We start from the raw sequence: 23,475 nt of genomic DNA on the forward strand, positions 1-23,475 counted from the left end.
CCCTCTCGCCAACCTTCTCACACCTATTAACCCTGGTCTCCCTCCCTCCCTCCCTCCCTCCCTCCCTCCCTCCCTCCCTCCCTCCCTCCCTCCCTCCCTCCCTCCCTCCCTCCCTCCCTCCCTCCCTCCCTCCCTCCCTCCCTCCTGTCTTTGTGTGCTGAGGTAATCTGGGGGTGTTATGTGGTTAGTGTGTGTGGAATGTATTGGGGTAAGGGTGCATGTTAGACTCTGTTAGAGTGTGTACTAAACTCCTACAGCAGGGACAACACGACTGGACACCTGACCAGAGGTCTCTCTCTCTGTACCTCAGACGCTGCACAACCTGAACTCCAAGCTACCCACCAACACACAGTGGAGTAAGCTACAACTCTCAATACAATTAAAAAGTATCAATATTTATTGATCGGGAAGTGCTGCGCTGCGTTGGGACATAGCTGGAGAGACGGTTGATGATCGAAGGTTGGCCAGGTGGATTTCCTCTGGTTTTCACCCGTCAACGTGGACTATAGCAACAGAGACAAGATCAAGATGAACCAGACCAAGGTGGTAGAAGAGGAACCATATAACTACTATGACTACTCAGACTGGTACTCCAACAATATGGAACCCACCAGACCTCCAAAAGAGTAAGTATGGGGGTCAGTAAATAGCATACTATTTAGCCAACACTTTTTTAAAAATCCATAGGACTTACATATACATATGTATACATATACATATATTTTCGTATATGTGGCCACAGCACAGCGGGAATCACATTTTTTTCAACCCTGATGTTGCAAGCATCATGCTCTACCAACTGAGCCACACAGGACCAGTGCAATGAATTATGGGGGGGACTGTGTCATAATGTTACGATGATTTTATTTAATCTAAGATCAAGGGTTTCTCAATCACTGACCTGGCATGGGCCAAAGTATAGCTGGTTTTCAATCATTCCAGTTTTTCCATCCGTGATTAAATGATCTATTAAAAATGGCATATTTTCAGTTGTTAGGTGAAACTCTTGTCAGATTTGCTACCGAGAGCACAGTCAGGCTGAACAGGATGTCTAGGGGAGTTTGTTTTTTGCTCTGTCTAAATGGTTTCTGACGGTCATTACTCAGCTTGTGTTACATGACTGTTTCAGAGTTATTCTCCCGTGTGACCCCACAGCGGATGACCAGCTTTTCCACATAGGCATCGCTTCAGTATCTGTAAGTATCAGACCTTCTGTCTATTTTCAATATTTACACCCGGAGAAAACATTTTACTTGAACCTCGAACAGGAAGTCATGTTGAGACCAAGGTCTCTTTTACTAATGAGCCATGTAATTACAGAGACACACACATCCGGTACACATTTACCAACAACAGTAGGGGTCACAGGTCAAAGGAATATCAAATATGAATGTTTGGAATGAATGGAAACAGTGAATGTTTATATAGGCCATGTCCTAAAGGGGATGTTCAGTCAGTACAGATGATTATAGACCATGCCCTAAAGGGGATGTTCAGTCAGTACAGATGACTATAGACCATGCCCTAAAGGGGATGTTCAGTCAGTACAGATGACTATAGACAATGTCCTAAAGGGGATGTTCAGTCAGTACAGATGACTGTAGGCCATGCCCTAAAGGGGATGTTCAGTCAGTACAGATGACTATAGGCCATGTCCCAAAGGGGATGTTCAGTCAGTACAGATGATTATAGGCCATGCCCTAAAGGGGATGTTCAGTCAGTACAGATGACTGTAGGCCATGCCCTAAAGGGGATGTTCAGTCAGTACATTGGTGCTACTCTCTATGACCTCAGAAAGCCATCTCCCTCAACATCATCAGTGATATATGTCATCGTTAGGCCTTGTCCAATTTGTGGTAGAGGGCTCGCTCCACTTTTCTGAGGAGAACAATGGCATGAATTATAATTGAACTGACACACCGTAGGACTTTGGGATTCTGCCAAATAGAGCACACTCAGAGCACTATGTAGGGACAACCTGGACTCAGGGGTACACGTAACATAGTAAATGTAAACCCGTGACACTCTAATGAGTGTGATATGTTAAGTTTGGTATGGTATGTATTCATGTGTGGCTGTCCATCATCCATTTTGTATGATATGTTCCTGAATTACAATTCATTTGATATGTTACAAATTCCAATTTGTTTTGGCTAACGCTAGCTAGGTGGATAATTGGGGGAAGGGAAGGGTTAGCTAACATGCTATATAGTCGCAAAGTAGCTAAAAAGTAGTTAGTAGTTCCAATGTTGTTAATTAGATAAAAATGCTAAAGTTGTCTGTGAGGAAATTCAAACACGCAATATTTTGGTTGCTAGATATTCGTGTTCAAATCAAATCAAAATCTAATCAAATCAAATGTATTTATATAGCCCTTCGTACATCAGCTGATATCTCAAAGTGCTGTACAGAAACCCAGCCTAAAACCCCAAACAGCAAGCAATGCAGGTGTAGAAGCACCATGTTAATCAAGTGTTATTGGTCACATACACATGGTTAGCAGATGTTAACGCGAGTGTAGCGAAACTACCTAATACACACAAATCTAAAGGGGTGAATGAGAATGAGTACATATCAGTATATGAATGAGCGATGGCCGAGTGGCATAGGCAAGGTGCAGTAGATGGTACAAAATACAGTATATACTGTACATGTGATGTGAGTAATGTAAGATACGTAAACATTATTTAAAGTGGCATTGTTTAAAGTGACTAGTGATCCATTTATTAAGGTGGCCAGTGATTGGGTCTCAGTGTAGGCAGCAGCCTCTCTGAGTTACTGATGGCTATTTCACAGTCTGATGGCCTTGAGATAGAAGCTGTTTTTCAGTCTCTCGGTCCCAGCCTTGATGCATCTGTACTGACCTCGCCTTCTGGATGATAGCGGGGTAAACAGGCAGTGGCTCGGGTGGTTGATGTCCTTGATGATCTTTATGGCCTTCCTGTGACATCGGGTGGTGTAGGTGTCGTGGAGGGCAGGTAGTTTGCCCCCGGTGATGCGTTGTGCAGACCGCACTACCCTCTGGAGAGCCTTGTGGTTGAGGGCGGTGCAGTTGCCGTAACAGGCTGTGATACAGCCTGACAGGATGCTCTCGATTGTGCGTCTGTAAAGGTTTGTCAGGGTTTTGGGTGACAGGCCAAATTTCTTCAGCCTCCTGAGGTTGAAGATGCGCTGTTGCGCCTTCTTCACTACACTGTCTGTGTGGGTGGACCATTTCAGTTTGTCTGTGATGTGTACGCCCATGTTATACACCCCATGTTATACACCCCATGTTATACACCCCCATGTTATACACCCCATGTTATACACCCCATGTTATACACCCCATGTTATACACCCCCATGTTATACACCCCATGTTATACACCCCATGTTATACACCCCATGTTATACACCCCCATGTTATACACCCCATGTTATACACCCCATGTTATACACCCCCATGTTATACACCCCATGTTATACACCCCATGTTATACACCCCCATGTTATACACCCCATGTTATACACCCCATGTTATACACCCCCATGTTATACACCCCATGTTATACACCCCATGTTATACACCCCATGTTATACACCCCATGTTATACACCCCCATGTTATACACCCCCATGTTATACACCCCATGTTATACACCCCATGTTATACACCCCATGTTATACACCCCCATGTTATACACCCCATGTTATACACCCCATGTTATACACCCCCATGTTATACACCCCATGTTATACACCCCATGTTATACACCCCCATGTTATACACCCCATGTTATACACCCCATGTTATACACCCCATGTTATACACCCCATGTTATACACCCCATGTTATACACCCCATGTTATACACCCCATGTTATACACCCCATGTTATACACCCCCATGTTATACACCCCATGTTATACACCCCCATGTTATACACCCCATGTTATACACCCCCATGTTATACACCCCATGTTATACACCCCCATGTTATACACCCCATGTTATACACCCCATGTTATACACCCCATGTTATACACCCCATGTTATACACCCCATGTTATACACCCCATGTTATACACCCCCATGTTATACACCCCATGTTATACACCCAAACACCCCAACCAACCACCCTTCTTTTCTTCTTGCTGTAAGCAACCTTCTGTCCTACGTAACCGTACCAAACGTAACGTATCATACTCATTTGAGTGTCCCAGGTTATTTAAGGTTTCCTATGTTACGTCTAGTCTATGAGACCAGGCTGGAAGGGTGGGTCAGCGTCTCCACTTACCAGGGGCTCATCAAAAATAATGAGACAATGGGGAGGGAGCATTCAGAAGGTCCTTTCCTAGGAGTATCCCCCCCATATTACTTCAGGCCCTCTGGCTTTACAACAAGGTACATTAGATTATTATTTTAGTTGTACTGTAGTTTAGGAGAGGAATTAGAGTTCCTATTGTATCACTCTATGGAATATCTTGTCTCCTAGCTCGTTGTGATGCTGATTCTAGCAGTCCTGAAGAGGAGAAAGAGTCTATGTGAGGGTTTTGCCAGTGGATCAACTGGTAACTCAAGGTAAAGTGCAGGTTCATTTACCAGACACATCAACATGAAGCAACCAGGAACTCTTGTCAATATGTGACAACCCACTGGGCAAATACTGGTTAAAAATCCAGCGTTTGTTTCCATGTAATTTCAACACCAAAAGTAAATGTGACGTTGAATCAATGTGGAAAACTGATTGGATCTGAAAAGAGAAAGGAATTTCCTTTTTTGTTTTTTCACCCAAAATTGAATCCTAAAATCCAATGACATGGTGACATTTTGTTGTTGATTTCATGTTGAATTCATGTTAGTTGACAACTCAACCAAATGTAAATCAAAATTAGACGTTGAACTGACGTCTGTGCCCAGCGGGAAACCACACTGTTACAAGAACAACTCAGGCTGCCTCATCGCAGTAACATACTATGAGACCATTTATAACAATGAAATAAGTTACCATTAATTTACTTGGTCTTATCTCTGGTCTTTTCCCGCTGTGTGCCCCCCACCAGTCCAGTGAACTTCCTGGACCAGACGCAGCACAAAGCCCTAGCAGTAGCTGTGTTTGGGCTGGTCTTCAGCAAGCTGTCTGTATTGGTCCTGGCTCCAGATCCCCTGCCCTTCTCCAAAGACACCCCTCAGGAAATCAAAGGTGAGCAGCTGTGTCCCTGTCCCATTAAAACCTCTTGAATTTAAAGTTCTCATATTTGGTGACCCTATTTTTAAAATTATTTGTATTAAATTCAGTCTGGTGTGAAAACGGTAGCCCCTATCTGCAAAGTCTGCCGTCAGCTGAGTATCTTTGGCTATTGATCGGTGCCTTCAAATCGTCGGTGTGACTTACTACCATATATGGGCATACGAATTTAAAAGCGCAGGCAGAGCCGATGACCTCATTTTCAAGATGGCTGCCACCTACATTTCGGTTAGCGTTGTGAAGCATAAACACAATAAACAGGGAATACGTCGATAGACACTGAAAGCCGGGACTCCACAGATCATGACGAGGTCTTCTTTGTCTGCCCGTGACCTACCGTTATCGATCACCAGCCTACTGCCATGTTATCTGATGATGTAGGACTTAATGGCAACATCCAATGTCCACCGAGGGACTATATCTTTGCACGTCAAAAATATAATGTTGCCTGGTTACGCGCTGTAGGCATCCGTTACACAGGGGATTGGCTACTATGGCACCTTGACAGTATCGTAGCCAATGAGATAAGCTTTCCAGAGATATGCAGTTTACCTGACTGGGACAAAGCATTGCCTAGAACCTTTTAAGATCCAACGTGCAAAAACAGTGTCATTAAAACATTCTGACACTTTGGAGAGGTTGAAAGGACACTTAAGTGTACCCTGGATACCCCATAACTGTCACGGTTTTCTGTGTGAGAAGGAGAGTCGGACCAAAATGCAGCGTGTAGATTGCGATCCATGTTTAATGAACAAACGTAAAACACGAATCGATACAAACACTACAAAACCAAGAACGTAACAAAAACCGAAACAGCCCTATCTGGTGGAAACACAGAGACAGGAACAATCACTCACCAACACACAGTGAAACCCAGGCTACCTAAATATGGTTCCCAATCAGAGACAATGACTAACACCTGCCTCTGATTGAGAACCATATCAGGCCAGACATAGAAATAGACAAACTAGACAATGAAACATAGAATGCCCACTCAGCTCACACCCTGACCAACCAAAACATAGAAATATACAAAGTAAACTATGGTCAGGGTGTGACAATAACACCACCACAATGTTGGAGTGAGGTTGAAAGGACAATTAAGTGTACCCTGGATACCCCATAACACCACCACAATGTTAGAGTGAGGTTGATAATAATCTTATCCTGTTGCCTAGTTAGCTTACTCCTGTACCAGTCATAAGTTTGGACACACCTTCTCATTCAAGGTTTTTCTTTATGTTTACTATTTTCTACATTTGTAGAATAATAGTGAAGACATGACAACTATGAAATAACACATATGGAATCATGTAGTAACCAACAAAAAGTCTTGAATCAAAATATATTTTATATTGATTCTTCAAAGTAGCCGTCCTTTACCTTGATGACAGCTTTGCACACTCTTGTCATTCTCTCAACCAGCTTGATGAGGAATACTTTTCCCAACAGTCTTGAAGGAGTTCCCACATATGCTGAGCACTTGTTGGCTGCTTTTCCTTCACTCTGCGATCCAACTGTGGAACAGTGTAAACACATTGAAGGATGAACTGGTTGTGATACTGAATACATACTGTGTGTGTTCCTACTCCTTCCAGAGTACATGAAGATCATCGCCATATTCTACTGGCCTGCCCTGTACTACCCACTCCTGGCCTGTGGTACGCTCCACAGTAAACTGGGCTATGTGCTGGGCAGTCTATTCTCCTGGACCCACTTTGCTGTCCTCGTCTGGCAGAAGATTGACTGTCCCAAAACACCGGAGGTAAAATCATCTGATATATAAAGTGGGAGAAAAAAAAGGGGAGGCCACATCTTTTTTGTTGTTGTTGTTGTTGTTGTTGTTGTTGTTGTTGTTGTTGTTGTTGTTGTTGCTGTTGTTGTTGTTGTTGTTGTTGTTGTTGTTGCTGTTGTTGTTGTTGTTGTTGTTGTTGTTGTTGTTGTTGCTGTTGTTGTTGTTGTTGTTGTTGTTGTTGTTGTTGTTGTTGTTGTTGCTGTTGTTGTTGTTGTTGTTGTTGTGTCATATTTAACAGAGTTCATATCTCCAGCTGAAACTTATTCTATAATAACAGTATCTTAAAACCATAACAAACTGGTAAAAAATAAATCAGTATGTTTTGTATCAATATGTTTCTCTTGGTCTCCACAGCTGTATAAGTACTATTCCCTGCTGGCCAGTCTCCCACAGATCGGCTGTCTGGGATTCCTCTGTATCAAGTACCCACTGCTGTTTCTCAAAGGTGCTAAGGCTAATGGTTCTGAGGTGAGGGAAGCCTGCTCTTTGACCAAGGAGTGTATTAGTCATGACCCTGCCAGCCGCTGTAGTCTCTCTTTAAGGTTTTGATGAGAACGATGTCAACGTGTCATGATCCTTTAGGTTGTCAAAACGCTGGGGTTATTGAACTGTCTGTGTTTAGGTTGTCAAAACGCTGGGGTTATTGTCCTTGTCTGTGTTTAGGTTGTCAAAACACTGGGGTTATTGAACTGCCTGTGTTTAGGTTGTCAAAACGCTGGGGTTATTGTCCTGCCTGTGTTTAGGTTGTCAAAACGCTGGGGTTATTGTCCTGTCTGTATTTAGGTTGTCAAAACGCTGGGGTTATTGTCCTGCCTGTGTTTAGGTTGTCAAAACGCTGGGGTTATTGTCCTGCCTGTGTTTAGGTTGTCAAAACGCTGGGGTTATTGTCCTGTCTGTGTTTAGGTTGTCAAAACGCTGGGGTTATTGTCCTGCTCGTGATGCTTCTGGGATATCTACAGTATGTAAAAACTAAACATAGCTCCTCAAGAGACTTTTAAAGTTATGAAACTACATTAACCACGTAACTTGTAACCAAAAGGTCTGATTACGTAAACAGCTTGGATGGAATTGATTTAGTGTAAAATATCCCCTGTACAGATTATCACCCAGGAATGTTATTTCTCTGAAGGTTTACACAATGCAGTGTTTATTTCACTGTAATCCGTGGATTGTCTCGCTGTAAACTGTCGGTGACAGTGAGATCATGTGAGGTCGTTAATCCGTCTGTGTTGTGATCACAGCTACAGTTCTAGCGACCTCACACATTATTTTAATGTGAATTTTCTGCATCCACATGATTGATTCTATACAGTGTTGCAGGTGGTCAGTGTTGTCAGATCATGCATCCCATCCTGTTTATGTGTTAATTTAAACAGTTTGATTCTGATCCTCTTTGGCTTCAGGACCTGGAGAGCAGCTACTACACAGACTACGTGAAATTAATTCTAAAGAAGAAAAAGTCAAACATCAGGTGGAGTTTATGAGAAAAACAGGATATTAAAACTGAATGACCAGACTGTGTTTTATTATGAGAGGAACAAGATACTAAACTGAATGACCAGACTGTGTTTTATTCTGAGAGAAACAAGATACTAAACTGAATGACCAGACTGTGTTTTATTCTGAGAGAAACAAGATACTAAACTGAATGACCAGACTGTGTTTTATTATGAGAGGAACAAGATACTAAACTGAATGACCAGACTGTGTTTTATTCTGAGAGAAACAAGATACTAAAACTGAATGACCAGACTGTGTTTTATTCTGAGAGAAACAAGATACTAAACTGAATGACCAGACTGTGTTTTATGATGAGAGAAACAAGATACTAAACTGAATGACCAGACTGTGTTTTATGATGAGAGAAACAAGATACTAAACTGAATGACCAGACTGTGTTTTATGATGAGAGAAACAAGATACTAAACTGAATGACCAGACTGTGTTTTATTCTGAGAGAAACAAGATACTAAAACTGAATGACCAGACTGTGTTTTATTCTGAGAGAAACAAGATACTAAACTGAATGACCAGACTGTTTTATTATGAGAGAAACAAGATACTAAACTGAATGACCAGACTGTGTTTTATTCTATGACATAAACTAAGTAAAGTAACTAAGTAAACTAAGTAGTGATGACTGCAGTTATTGACATCATTGTGTTTTTGTTCAGTACCTCTATCAGATCAGATAAACCCAAACTGTTGGAGACAATAAAAGACACAGTCAAGTCCTACATCTACACACCAGAGAAAGGTAAGTCTGGAGGCTTTTGACAATTTGTCCGCTAATCTTTTTCTTTTAAAACAAAATATTCTAACGACACCATTGTTTCACCATTATTTCTTTGTTGTAGTATTCCGGTTTCCACTGAAGCTGGCGATCTCAGCATTTGTGTCGTCCATTGCAGTTTATCAGGTAAATAAATACTGCAGTTAATTAGGAATCCGTCACATTTCAGCAAAACATAACAATAAACAAAGGAACATAACAACAATCCACATTGAAGGTTGGTTGTGAACATGGCTGCTTTCAGATAACTTGACAAGATGCCAGATGTTTTAATAGAAATAACTCTTAACAGTCATGTGGTCATCCATCCCCTAGGTGGCGCTGTTGCTGGTAATACTGGTGATCCCCACCCTCCATATAGTCCGCGCTGGTATAGATGACAAGTTCCCCTTCCTTCTGGAGGGCGTTGGTATCGTCCTATCAGAGGATAGGATGGAGGTGGTCCAGATTGTTATTCACTATACCTGGTGTCTGGAAGGTGGGTGTCTGTCCTGCATTTACTGACATGAGCTGCAGCACAAGTGTGGGTTGATCCTGGCCTGTTCGTTATGTTGTGTAGTGTGTTACCTGTGTGTGTTGACGTTATGTTGTGTAGTGTGTTACCTGTGTGGGTTGATCCTGGCCTGTTTGTTATGTTGTGTAGTGTGTTACCTGTGTGGGTTGATCCTGGCCTGTTCGTTATGTTGTGTAGTGTGTTACCTGTGTGTGTTGACGTTATGTTGTGTAGTGTGTTACCTGTGTGGGTTGATCCTGGCCTGTTCGTTATGTTGTGTAGTGTGTTACCTGTGTGTGTTGACGTTATGTTGTGTAGTGTGTTACCTGTGTGGGTTGATCCTGGCCTGTTCGTTATGTTGTGTAGTGTGTTACCTGTGTGGGTTGATCCTGTTCTGTTCGTTATGTTGTGTAGTGTGTTACCTGTGTGGGTTGAACCTGGCCTGTTCGTTATGTTGTGTAGTGTGTTACCTGTGTGGGTTGACGTTATGTTGTGCAGTGTGTTACCTGTGTGGGTTGAACCTGGCCTGTTCGTTATGTTGTGTAGTGTGTTACCTGTGTGGGTTGATCCTGTTCTGTTCGTTATGTTGTGTAGTGTGTTACCTGTGTGGGTTGAACCTGGCCTGTTCGTTATGTTGTGTAGTGTGTTACCTGTGTGGGTTGAACCTGGCCTGTTCGTTATGTTGTGTAGTGTGTTACCTGTGTGGGTTGATCCTGTTCTGTTCGTTATGTTGTGTAGTGTGTTACCTGTGTGGGTTGACCATGGCCTGTTCGTTATGTTGTGTAGTGTGTTACCTGTGTGGGTTGATCCTGTTCTGTTCGTTATGTTGTGTAGTGTGTTACCTGTGTGGGTTGATCCTGGCCTGTTCGTTATGTTGTGTAGTGTGTTACCTGTGTGGGTTGAACCTGGCCTGTTCGTTATTTTGTGTAGTGTGTTACCTGTGTGGGTTGATCCTGTTCTGTTCGTTATGTTGTGTAGTGTGTTACCTGTGTGGGTTGATCCTGTTCTGTTCGTTATGTTGTGTAGTGTGTTACCTGTGTGGGTTGATCCTGGCCTGTTCGTTATGTTGTATAGTGTGTTACCTGTGTGGGTTGTCGTTATGTTGTGTAGTGTGTTACCTGTGTGGGTTGATCCTGGCCTGTTCGTTATGTTGTGTAGTGTGTTACCTGTGTGGGTTGATCCTGTTCTGTTCGTTATGTTGTGTAGTGTGTTACCTGTGTGGGTTGATCCTGTTCTGTTCGTTATGTTGTGTAGTGTGTTACCTGTGTGGGTTGAACCTGGCCTGTTCGTTATGTTGTGTAGTGTGTTACCTGTGTGTGTTGATCCTGTTCTGTTCGTTATGTTGTATAGTGTGTTACCTGTGTGTGTTGATCCTGTTCTGTTCGTTATGTTGTATAGTGTGTTACCTGTGTGTGTTGACGTTATGTTGTGTAGTGTGTTACCTGTGTGTGTTGATCCTGTTCTGTTCGTTATGTTGTATAGTGTGTTACCTGTGTGGGTTGATCCTGGCCTGTTCGTTATGTTGTGTAGTGTGTTACCTGTGTGGGTTGATCCTGTTCTGTTCGTTATGTTGTGTAGTGTGTTACCTGTGTGGGTTGATCCTGTTCTGTTCGTTATGTTGTGTAGTGTGTTACCTGTGTGGGTTGAACCTGGCCTGTTCGTTATGTTGTGTAGTGTGTTACCTGTGTGGGTTGATCCTGTTCTGTTCGTTATGTTGTGTAGTGTGTTACCTGTGTGGGTTGATCCTGTTCTGTTCGTTATGTTGTGTAGTGTGTTACCTGTGTGGGTTGATCCTGTTCTGTTCGTTATGTTGTGTAGTGTGTTACCTGTGTGGGTTGATCCTGTTCTGTTCGTTATGTTGTGTAGTGTGTTACCTGTGTGGGTTGACCATGGCCTGTTCGTTATGTTGTGTAGTGTGTTACCTGTGTGGGTTGATCCTGTTCTGTTCGTTATGTTGTGTAGTGTGTTACCTGTGTGGGTTGATCCTGTTCTGTTCGTTATGTTGTGTAGTGTGTTACCTGTGTGGGTTGATCCTGTTCTGTTCGTTATGTTGTGTAGTGTGTTACCTGTGTGGGTTGACCATGGCCTGTTCGTTATGTTTTGTAGTGTGTTACCTGTGTGGGTTGACCCTGGCCTGTATGCTCACCCTGATCATGCTCATGAGGTCCATGATCCTTCACAGGTAAATACCTTTGATCAGCCAACACAGTAACACAGTAACACACTAACACAGTATCACACTAACACACTAACACAGTAACACAGTATCACACTAACACACTAACACACTAACACACTAACACAGTAACACACCAACACACTAACACAGCAACACACTAACACAGTATCACACTAACACAGTAACACAGTATCACACTAACACACTAACACAGTAACACACTAACACACTAACACAGTATCACACTAACACACTAACACAGTATCACACTAACACACTAACACACTAACACACTAACACACTAACACAGTAACACAGTAACACACTAACACAGTATCACAGTATCACACTAACACAGTATCACACTAACACACTAACACACTAACACACTAACACACTAACACAGTAACACAGTAACACACTAACACACTAACACACTAACACACTAACACACTAACACAGTAACTATATCAGTGCAGAAAACATTGTGTTCTTTTGTACGTTCAAGAAACATTTGGAAAATACCAAATAACTGATATTTTCAAGTGTGTTCCTTTCATAATCCTTTCAGTAATTCTACGTCTTCATGTTTCTACCATCAGATGGAACCTCCAGGGCTTGTACAGAGGAGATATTTACAACGTGTATAATTGCCAGAAGAGCATCCGTCCGTCTCAGACAGGCCTAGTGTGTTGGATGGGCTTCATTGGATATCAGGCTGCTGTCATCTCTTTAGGTAGGCTGACCTGACACTGTGGTTTTAATTCCTAATTAAAGGATTATCCATTTACCATTTTATCATATAGTTCTTCAGTGAATACTTGGTAATTTCTGTGTGCTACCAACCTCAATGCCTTTTAAAACTTACTTTTAAAAATGAATTTTATGAATTTTATATTCTCATTCTAGATTCCTCTCTTACTATTTAATATTATTTTGTCAGGAATGGTCTTCCAGACTTTGGTCTTCTTCATCTGTTTTGTGTGGTTGGTGTTCCTCATCATCATCCCCATCTTGTATGGCCAGAACCTTATACTCTTCCAGGTCGCTGCCAAGGCCTGGTGAGTGCATCTTTAAATTGGAACTAAATTTGTTCCTGTGTGCTTATATGGAATCATACTCTTATATGGAATCATACTCTTGCCACGAAGCCTTTATCTGATTTTCAAGCACCATTTTACAGAATTGTTTTTGACCAGCTAGCTCATCACCACAATACACTTTGAACTTATTTGAGATACTCATCAGTTGATAAAAGCCTATTATTTTCATATTGTGTGGATTATTTTCATATTGTGTGGATTATTTTCATATTGTGTGGATTATTTTCCCGTTGTGGTATCTGATCTCACCAGGCCTGTGTGGGTGACGTTGATACTGACTATTACTCTACAACACGTCACAGCCAGGTTTGCTTTTATCAAAAAGGATGCTGGGACAAGAGACTTGAACAACAGGTACTAAGATTCTAGAACTCTATAAATCTGTTCACACTGCTATGCTTTATCTTGGCCAGGTCGCAGTTGGTACTAAGATTCTAGAACTCTATAAATCTGTTCACACTGCTATGCTTTATCTTGGCCAGGTCGCAGTTGGTACTAAGATTCTAGAACTCTATAAATCTGTTCACACTGCTATGCTTTATCTTGGCCAGGTCGCAGTTGGTACTAAGATTCTAGAACTCTATAAATCTGTTCACACTGCTATGCTTTATCTTGGCCAGGTCGCAGTTGGTACTAAGATTCTAGAACTCTATAAATCTGTTCACACTGCTATGCTTTATCTTGGCCAGGTCGCAGTTGGTACTAAGATTCTAGAACTCTATAAATCTGTTCACACTGCTATGCTTTATCTTGGCCAGGTCGCAGTTGGTACTAAGATTCTAGAACTCTATAAATCTGTTCACACTGCTATGCTTTATCTTGGCCAGGTCGCAGTTGGTACTAAGATTCTAGAACTCTATAAATCTGTTCACACTGCTATGCTTTATCTTGGCCAGGTCGCAGTTGGTACTAAGATTCTAGAACTCTATAAATCTGTTCACACTGCTATGCTTTATCTTGGCCAGGTCGCAGTTGGTACTAAGATTCTAGAACTCTATAAATCTGTTCACACTGCTATGCTTTATCTTGGCCAGGTCGCAGTTGGTACTAAGATTCTAGAACTCTATAAATCTGTTCACACTGCTATGCTTTATCTTGGCCAGGTCGCAGTTGGTACTAAGATTCTAGAACTCTATAAATGATTTACTTTATTTATTTGTTTATTTCTAACTTTTTTTTCTCAGAACTAGTCACATCATAGATTTCACCACGGTTTCCCTTTTTTTTTTGTTGCCCCAGCACAACACAGCTGATTCAAATAATCAAGCGTTGATCATTTGAATCAGCTGTGTAGTGTTAGGGCAAAAACCAAAACGTGCACCCCTTGGGGTCCCGAGGACCGATTTTGTGGAAATGCTGGATTACACACTTCTTGAGTTGAAAGATGGGTTTCTTTTCTTTTTGGTAAATTTCATGTTAACATGAAAAATGACACATTCAAATTAGGTTTTTTTTTCAAGGGGGACATGCCCCCGGACCCCCTGTACTTTCTTAGCACCATTGATCCATTCAAAGTAGAACTAACTAGATGTTTTATTGGCTGTGTTGTTCCAGAGGCAGTCTGTTCCTGCTTACCTACCTGCTCTTCCTGATCAACATCGTGGTGGGGTTGATAGCAGCCATCTGGAGGATGGTCATCACTGCCCTCTATAACATCATCCACCTGGGGCGCATGGACATCAGCCTCCTCAACCGCGCGGCTGAATCCTACGACCCGGGTACGTCAACATACAGTTCAGGGAATTCTATAGGAACTTTTTGTTGTTGTTGAAAGGCCTGCCACTGGTACATTTGTTACAGAACGGATATTGTCTAGGGGTCCTAGTTACATCGTCTGTAACCTGAATGAATGTGAGAAATAAAGGGTTTGAGGAACCGTGTTGGCTGGACATGTGCCTAAGGGAGACAGCAACCTTACTTTGGTCCAGTGCCAGCCGGCTCTGTCTCTCTTGACCTCTTGGTTGGCCAGTCCAAGCAGATTATTTTGTTCAGATGGTGGCGATACATAAATATGTTAAAAAAATGTAAAAATACCAAAGGCATGCCCAAACTCAAGACTTAAAAAAACAAACGAAAGGTGTCATGGCCACCAAAACAAAACCAGCAGCCTCACGGTTTGCCATCACCCTAATTAAAGTATTCTCATGTATTGGTTACCACGTTCATTAGCAATCATCTAACAATAACCCACGTAATTGAAAAACGTTTCTGAAATATGTTCCTGATGCTATGAAATACACAGGTGAACAGGTTAAACCTAACACATTGGTTCATGAATATGTGCCCTCGATATGTCTGAATCCCTGACCTCTGACCTTCATACAGCTTATTGTTACTACACCCACTACCTGAAGGTAGAGGTCAGCCAATCCCACCCTGTGATGAAGGCCTTCTGTGGGCTGGCGCTGCAGGCTGCCTCGGCTGGAGGTGCTGGGCAGAAGATGCGAGATGCTGAGGAAGGTTGTTATAGACATACACACTCATACACGGATTTGCACAAAAGGGGTGTGGCCTTTTCGGTCCCTCGCAGACACTTCCCAGACATGACATTGACTGAACCTACTACTACTACTACACAATGTGGAATTTATATCACCAAATAATTCCATCCATCCAGTGTCAGTCTCTTGCTCTGCCCTGACAGCCTGCTCCTCCTCTTCATTCTCCTTTCAGGGATCCAGCTGGTGAATCAGGAGAAGAGACCGGACAAGGTGGTTAACAGCAGGAGGGTGCGGGCACGCTGGCAGTTACTCTACACGCTGGTCAACAACCCGTCTCTACTGGGGTCCAGAAAACACTACCAGCTGCAGGTCGGTCGCCAAAATAGAGAGTAGAAAAGCAGGCCAGCAATCTGTGTGTTTTGTGTGTGTGTCTGTCTGTGTGTGTGTCTGTGTGTGTGTGTGTGTGTGTGTCTGTGTGTCTGTGTGTGTGTCTGTGTGTGTGTGTGTCTGTGTGTGTGTGTCTGTGTGTGTGTGTGTGTGTGTGTGTGTGTGTGTGTGTGTGTGTGTGTGACAACTTCCTGTACTGTATTTTTTCTTCTCCAGCCCTCTGACAGCTTCGTGAACGGAACGAACCGTAGCGCCGCGGCAGGAAGCAAGAAAGACGCCAGCAGCAAACCCACCGCTGCCGAGGCAGGCGCTGCCACACCCTCAGGCGCTGCCATACCTTCAGGCGCTGCCACACCCTCAGGCGCTGCCACCGACGCCGCTGCTAACTGAGACCATGACACACGGTCATGACTGATGTCATGTGGTTTATGGGGTACGGACACCCTGCTGCTCTCTATAGAACCCAATGTTCCAACTGCTTGGTCTTCAGGGTAGCAGTTGACTGTAAGAGGCCTGTAATTTCTGTGGGTTGCAGTCAAGTGCCTTGGCTTGTTCAGCTGCACATGAAGTGAATCTCTATGTATGTTGCTTTCTGTGTCATATTGTTGTCTGCAATGTCGATTTTAAAATTTGCTGGTCTATTATTTAGTTTTGGCAAAGGTCGTTATGGTGAAATAGTACAACATCTTAACGGTTGTATGTGTTTGGTTATGATGCACATTGGATATTGGATGTTTTAGCATCCAATATCCACCCCTTCCTTTAATGTGCTGCCCTTCATCAGTTGTTTCGGTAAGTTTTCAGAGGTTGAGATATTTGCTTTCAAAATATATTTAAGAACAATGATACATTTATTTTTTTGTGTAAATTAATGTAACTGACATCACAATCCAGAGTGAAAAAAAAATCAACTGTTTTTCTCCCAGGTGGGAGAATGTGATTAAGACTCTTATTTTGAAAGAGAGACTTCTTTTCAAACGAATAAAACAGTTTTAAAGTAAATACAGGGGAACAACAAACGTGTAAGCATGTTTTCAAGAACCACGATGACTGCGTACGGAAAACCCATTTTTACAGAAGCCAATATTCAGACAGTTCATTCGTAGTACAACAACACCTATTTTTGGCATTTCACTATAGATCGAATAACATGCCATGTTCGGAAGCTGCAAATCAATAACGACCAAGCATTCCTTGTCAATACTTTATTACTTCAGGCACATATAGCAGAGGATGAACACTGAGGCAATGTACACATCTGAAACACTTACATTTAACCATACGCTATCAAAATGTAACACTTATCTTACTGTTAAAATGTAAGAGTTGAGCAACAGTGGGGGTTTTAATGGATATGAGATAGAGACACGTGGATCATGTATGTTATTGACTCATTACCGGGTTAAAGGTCACTGTAAAATGACGTACAACAATAGCTTGTGACACACAGCTTAATAAGGGTTTTGTTGGCAACAGTGAAGTGGACGTTCACTCTAGATTCAAAAACAAAACATAGTGTGAAAAGCTGTCCTCAAGGCAAAGGGGGAGGGGCTACTTAGAAGAATCTAAAATCTAAAATATATTTTAATTTGTTTAACACTTTTTTTTTGGTTACTACATGATTCCATATGTGTTATTTCATAGTTTTGATGTCCTCACTATTATTCTACAATGTAGAAAATAGTAAAATAAATAAAAATAAAGACCTACTCATTCAAGGGTTTTTGTGTCCAAACTTTTGTCTGGTACTGTATATTATTGACACAATACCGGGTTAAAGGTCACTGTAAAATGACTTCGAACAATAGCTTGTGACACACAGCTTAAAGGGTTTGTTGGCAACAGTGAAGCGGACATTCACTCTAGATAGAAAATAGCATTGATAGCCTACAATAGATTAACATAGACATTCACTCTAGATAGAAAATAGCATTGATAGCCTACAATAGATTAACATAGACATTCACTCTAGATAGAAAATAACATTGATAGCCTACAATAGATTAACATAGAAATTCATTCTAGATAGAAAATAGCATTGATAGCCTACAATAGATGAACATAGACATTCATAAGTGCATCTGTTACTTTTTAAGAAGAGACATTTTAGATACAGTTACAGAGCTTTTTGCCTTCTTGCCTGTGACAGACTACACACTGAATAACTGGTCACAAGTCTCAGGAAACTGTCACTGCTAAGAGCACACCGGAGGGGTCTATTTTTAGACTAGGCTTAAATATTTTACTTACAGGGACGTTTTCTTTCTTTCTTTTACATCATCTTCACAGCGTACATAAACTACCTTCTTTACTTTTCCTTTCAACAGCGGAAGCACCTATGACTTTGTCTACACTGTGTCCAGGTCATTGATACGGCAGCCATTTTGAAAAATGACAGGTCACAGGTTCTTCTCTCGTGGGATCGATAAACAGTTACTGTGAGACTTACATTACATGTGATCATGACTGAAGATGACTAGAACCTGTCTAGGTCAAGACGATCTATCAAACACTAACAACAACAACAGGATCAGTGGTGTGGCTCTTTGTACTGCCCAGAGATATTAACAGCTTCCGCCCCGAGTGGTAACCTATCGCTGAACTCTGAGCCCATCTCACACTCATCCAGATTCCCTCTGTACTGAGACAGAGTGAACGACTCGGTCACCCCACTCCCCTCCACGTCCTCCTCTCTCTCCCCCCCACTCTCCGACTCCCCGTCCTCTCCCTCCCCCGTCTCGCTGGCTGTGATCTGCGTCTGTGACTCGGCGTACGAGTTCCTCAGGTTGAAGTTGACCACTAGGTTCCTCTCCATGTGATGCTGGTGGTCTTTAGCCTTCATGATGAGCTTGTAGGTCTTGCTCCTATATTTGTAGACCAGGTGGAAGCAGGTGGCCCCCAGCAGGGGCACGGTGGAGACGGTGAGGAGACAGATACTGACGACTATAATGATCAACAGGTTAGGAACTCTCTTCCTGGTGGTGAAGAGGACCTGCACCTCGCAGTCCTCTCCTCTGTAGGTGAGACAGAGGGAGTAGTTGGCGCCGGGGCGCAGGTCCTGGAACAGATAGGTGTTGATGCCATCTTCCATCCTGGACCACTGGATGGCTGAGTGTCTGTGGTCTGAGGTGACACACAGATACAGCCCTGAGTCCGCCCGGGCTCTCCTGGTTACCTCTGATTGGTTGGGAGGCTCTTTGTGGATGGAATGGAACCCTTCTGTGGGGCTGAGACGGATGTCTGTGTCGTCTTTAGGAAGGAGGAGAGGATTGAGTCTAACTTTAGCCTCGGTCTCTGACACCCCTAAGGCTATGACTCCAAAGTCAAAGGTATACTGCCTGACATCTTCCAGGCTTAAATTGAAGGCCTGGTTGGATATGTACTGTGTCTCACTGGTCAAGGTACATTTGCTAGTTGCACGGGATGGATATTTGGGCACTTGCTCCGTACGCTCAGTGTCAACTTCAATGGGAGGAAGTGTTGGGAAGATATTGTACTTTCCCTCCAAATGGGGAATATTGAATGGTTTAAAAGGGTTATTAATGGAGGTTTTGATCACAGGTTGAAGTACTGAGGGGATTTTCTCCCCATTAATAGTAACTGGTGGCCCAATCACTTTTCCAACAGGTTGAGGTGGTGGTGGTTTTGGTACTACCACTACTATTGATAGTGAATCGTCATCTTTACCAAACTCATTGGTGGCGGTACAGCTGTAGTTGCCATTGTTCTTTTTACTAAGGCGCGGTATGACTAGAGTGCCGTTACGGAACATTTCAAATGGAATGTCTGTCGTTCTAGAATCCTCGTTAGATTCATTGGATTCTGCTGATTCTTTACCTTTGGTGGACAGAGGGTACTCTACACTTTGACGGTTTGTGTGGATTTTCCAGATAACCTCTGGCTTTGGGTTCCCTTTGATCTCACAGTTCAGGATCAACACTGTGCCTTCATAGAGTGTCGTATTCTCAACGTTAGGCTCAGCCGTTATGCTGACATTAGGGGCCATGCACTTTGACTCAGACAGTTTCACGATCACCGCTCCTCTCAACTGCTCTGGAGTTTCACAGACAATCAAGTTCTGTTCCGGAACCGATATGGTGGCGTTTAGAATCCAGTCCCTCAGCCAGTCCATCCTGCAGTGGCATGTGAATGGGTTATTATAGAGCTGTAGATGAGACAGGGAGATCAGGCTGTCGAAAGTCCCCTGCGTTATAGTGGTGAACCGGTTGTTGTTGAGGCGGAGAGACCTCAGGTCCTTGAGGTTAGAGAAGGAGTCTTTAGGCAGACTGACCATCTCATTGTGGTCCATCTTCAGCAGCTGCAGGGCTGTGAGGTGACGGAGATCCTCCCAAGGGAAATCCACCATCTTGTTGTGACTGACGTCAAAGTTCCTCAGCTGGACCAGGGGAGCCAGGGTGCCCGGTTCGATGGTGACTATCTCGTTATGGGCCATCCATAAGGACGTGACTTGGGTCACATTGTCGAAGCTGCCCGACTCCACCAGAGATATTTTGTTGGCGGTGAGACTCAGAGTGGTCACGTTGGGGGGCAACCTTTCAGGGATGTCAACCAAGTCTTTGTAGGAGCATTCAGCGAAGTGGCGTCCGTATTTGTCGGAGCAGTCGCATAGTTCAGGACAACCGCGTCCGACTTCAATAACAGAGCTCCATAAGGAGAGGAAGAACACGAAGGAACGAGACATGTTCTCTTCCTGCAAAAGCAAATGTCACTGTTGTTACTAGATATCTGTTTAAGTTGTAAAAGCTGTTTACAATTCACATTGCACACTCTCAGTCACCATTCATAAACAGTCCCTGGATAAAAAGATACCTCAACATTCTCTTGAGTGTAAATGCAGCAATGAAAATATGAATATTGATGAATATATGCTAATAAATATTGCAACTGCCAACCCCTGACTTTGAAATCCACTTACAGGATTTAAATATTAACTGTAATAGTTTATATCTGTCTGATAGCCTGCTATGCCTTAGGAATTCTGCTTAAATTAGAACAAAAATATTGATTGATACATTTTTTTTTTAACCAGAATTATTAGTTTCAATATCCATTGATAATAATGTACTGTTATACAAATATAGAAAGATTGTTTTATTAAATTTGAAATTTCAACCCAGCTGATCAGTTCAACTAAACCAGAGCGGCTTGTGAAAACGGTTGCCACCTTTTTGGAGCGCATGCAGTTTGTTTTTAAACTACGCCACAGCGACTGTGCCCGAGCCCTGTCCTTGGTGCTGAGACGGACAGCACCCGCACCGGCACCGCTTATGATGTTGTTAACCGCGGAATCAGTACATGCGTGCAGCTGGAGTAGAATGCTATGGTCATGCATCAATCAAGGCGACATTTCACTGCAAAAAAAACCCCACAACTAAATGTAAAACGTTTAGGAAGTAAACGTTAGTTATATTTCACGATGACTCAGGTGTCCTTAGAGGTCAAAACGCAATTAAAAGGCCAATTCTACATTCTACAAATTCCAATTTCTAAGCAAAAATAAACACATTCATCCTCGCCATCAAAAGCAACATAACACATCTTACCAGTGTGATGTTTTCCTCAGCGCAATGGAAGCGACGGATATTATTACTATTGATAGGAGTGGTCTCTTATTTGAACCTCGTAAAGCTGGCTACATGATGAGTTGGGAGCAAGTTTTTAAAGGTGTGCACGTATGGCATTGCTCTTACATGATTGCTGAAACATATGTGGGTCCTTCCGTGGTCGGATGCTGATATGTCTGTGCGTTGCGATTGGATTTTGCAGAGAGTCACAGCACACTCCCGCCTCTTTGAAAGTAGACGTTGCAAAAATTAAAGTGATGCGCCCTCCCTTTTCCATGGCTTCTGTTATCTTCCATGACAACAGTGTAGGAGACCCATCCATCCAATTATTGATGGACTGTTAATAATGGTATATAGGCCGAGATGTGACAAGATGGAAAAGTGCCCGGTTCTGGGGTCTGGATTGAGCAGGCAGAGTGACGCAGAGGCAGACAACAAAAATGACTGTTTTTTTTTACAATTATTTTAATAAGGCATGGTTTTCAATCGTTACCGTTTCAGTCATCAAGTTAACACATTGTCAATTCCTCTTCACAATTCAGTTAAAACGCTTTATGTCTGTATACCAATTGCTTCTTTACTTTTAACTTAAAAACCATGCAACTAAAAAAACTCAAACAAACATACAAACCAAAGGAACAAAGTGGCGCAGGAAGCGAAGCAGGCCAACAGGCAGGTGTCCATATTTTTGTTGGGGTTCGCCCTCATCATTCTGTTGTTGGGGTTCGCCCTCATCATTCTGTTGTTGGGGTACACCCTCACCATTCTGTTGTTGGGGTTCGCCCTCATCATTCTGTTGTTGCGGTTCTCCCTCACCATTCTGTTGTTGGGGTACACCCTCACCATTCTGTTGTTGGGGTTCGCCCTCACCATTCTGTTGTTGGGGTTCGCCCTCACCATTCTGTTGTTGGGGTACACCCTCACCATTCTGTTGTTGGGGTACGCCCACACCATTCTGTTGTTGGGGTACACCCTCACCATTCTGTTGTTGGGGTTCGCCCTCACCATTCTGTTGTTGGGGTTCGCCCTCACCATTCTGTTGTTGGGGTACACCCTCACCATTCTGTTGTTGGGGTTCGCCCTCACCATTCTGTTGTTGGGGTACGCCCACACCATTCTGTTGTTGGGGTACACCCTCACCATTCTGTTGTTGGGGTACACCCTCACCATTCTGTTGTTGGGGTACACCCTCACCATTTTATTGTTGGGGTACGCCCTCACCATTCTGTTGTTGGGGTACACCCTCACCATTTTATTGTTGGGGTACGCCCACACTATTCTGTTGTTGGGGTACGCCCTCACCATTTTATTGTTGTGATACGCCCACACTATTCTGTTGTTGGGGTACACCCTCACCATTCTGTTGTTGGGGTACGCCCACACCATTCTGTTGTTGGGGTACACCCTCACCATTTTATTGTTGGGGTACGCCCACACTATTCTGTTGTTGGGGTACACCCTCACCATTTTATTGTTGGGGTACGCCCACACTATTCTGTTGTTGGGGTACGCCCACACCACTTTGTTGTTGGGGTACGCCCACACTATTCTGTTGTTGGGGTACGCCCACACCACTTTGTTGTTGGGGTACGCCCACACCACTTTGTTGTTGGGGTACGCCCACACCACTTTGTTGTTGGGGTACGCCCACACCACTTTGTTGTTGGGGTACGCCCACACCACTTTGTTGTTGGGGTACGCCCACACCACTTTGTTGTTGGGGTACGCCCACACCACTTTGTTGTTGGGGTACGCCAGTGCTTAGTGGGCAAAATTAAACCTGTCATCTAACTGGAAAGGTTTGGATTTTTTATTAGGTTAACTCAAGCTAGAATACTAGCTCTGACCCAATGTGGGAAGTATGAATAAAGGCAAGCATTAACAGCATGAAACAGAGTCTCTAACTCGTGAGTGTTACGATGATTCTGTGCACCGAAACAACGTTTCACTCTGGCCGGCTAGAGGCAGGAAAAT

The 23,475-nt window shown here is 43.1% G+C and overlaps 2 protein-coding genes across 2 annotated transcripts; one reads left to right on the forward strand and one right to left on the reverse strand.

Moving 5' to 3' along the window:
• Window positions 1–223: 223 nt before the first annotated feature.
• LOC110516647 (receptor for retinol uptake stra6) lies at window positions 224–17,004 on the forward strand. Its single transcript, XM_036964101.1, has 18 exons — window positions 224–626; window positions 1,130–1,196; window positions 4,473–4,558; window positions 5,041–5,180; window positions 6,824–6,990; window positions 7,375–7,488; window positions 8,424–8,491; window positions 9,195–9,277; window positions 9,378–9,439; window positions 9,629–9,791; window positions 11,913–11,988; window positions 12,588–12,721; window positions 12,929–13,046; window positions 13,341–13,442; window positions 14,643–14,806; window positions 15,414–15,548; window positions 15,762–15,898; window positions 16,133–17,004. Exons 1-18 carry the CDS (start codon window positions 529–531, stop codon window positions 16,304–16,306), a joined length of 2,088 nt encoding a protein of 695 aa, XP_036819996.1. The 5' UTR covers window positions 224–528; the 3' UTR covers window positions 16,307–17,004.
• Window positions 17,005–17,106: 102 nt separating this feature from the next.
• LOC110527022 (immunoglobulin superfamily containing leucine-rich repeat protein 2) lies at window positions 17,107–21,704 on the reverse strand. Its single transcript, XM_021608192.2, has 2 exons — window positions 21,481–21,704; window positions 17,107–20,627 (listed from the first exon to the last, which is right to left on the reverse strand). Exon 2 carries the CDS (start codon window positions 20,616–20,618, stop codon window positions 18,447–18,449), a length of 2,172 nt encoding a protein of 723 aa, XP_021463867.2. The 5' UTR covers window positions 20,619–20,627; window positions 21,481–21,704; the 3' UTR covers window positions 17,107–18,446.
• Between the last annotated feature and the right edge of the window lie 1,771 nt (window positions 21,705–23,475).

The sequence above is a fragment of the Oncorhynchus mykiss genome, chromosome 26 (assembly GCF_013265735.2).
Source record: "Oncorhynchus mykiss isolate Arlee chromosome 26, USDA_OmykA_1.1, whole genome shotgun sequence".
NCBI classification, from domain to species: domain Eukaryota; kingdom Metazoa; phylum Chordata; class Actinopteri; order Salmoniformes; family Salmonidae; genus Oncorhynchus; species Oncorhynchus mykiss.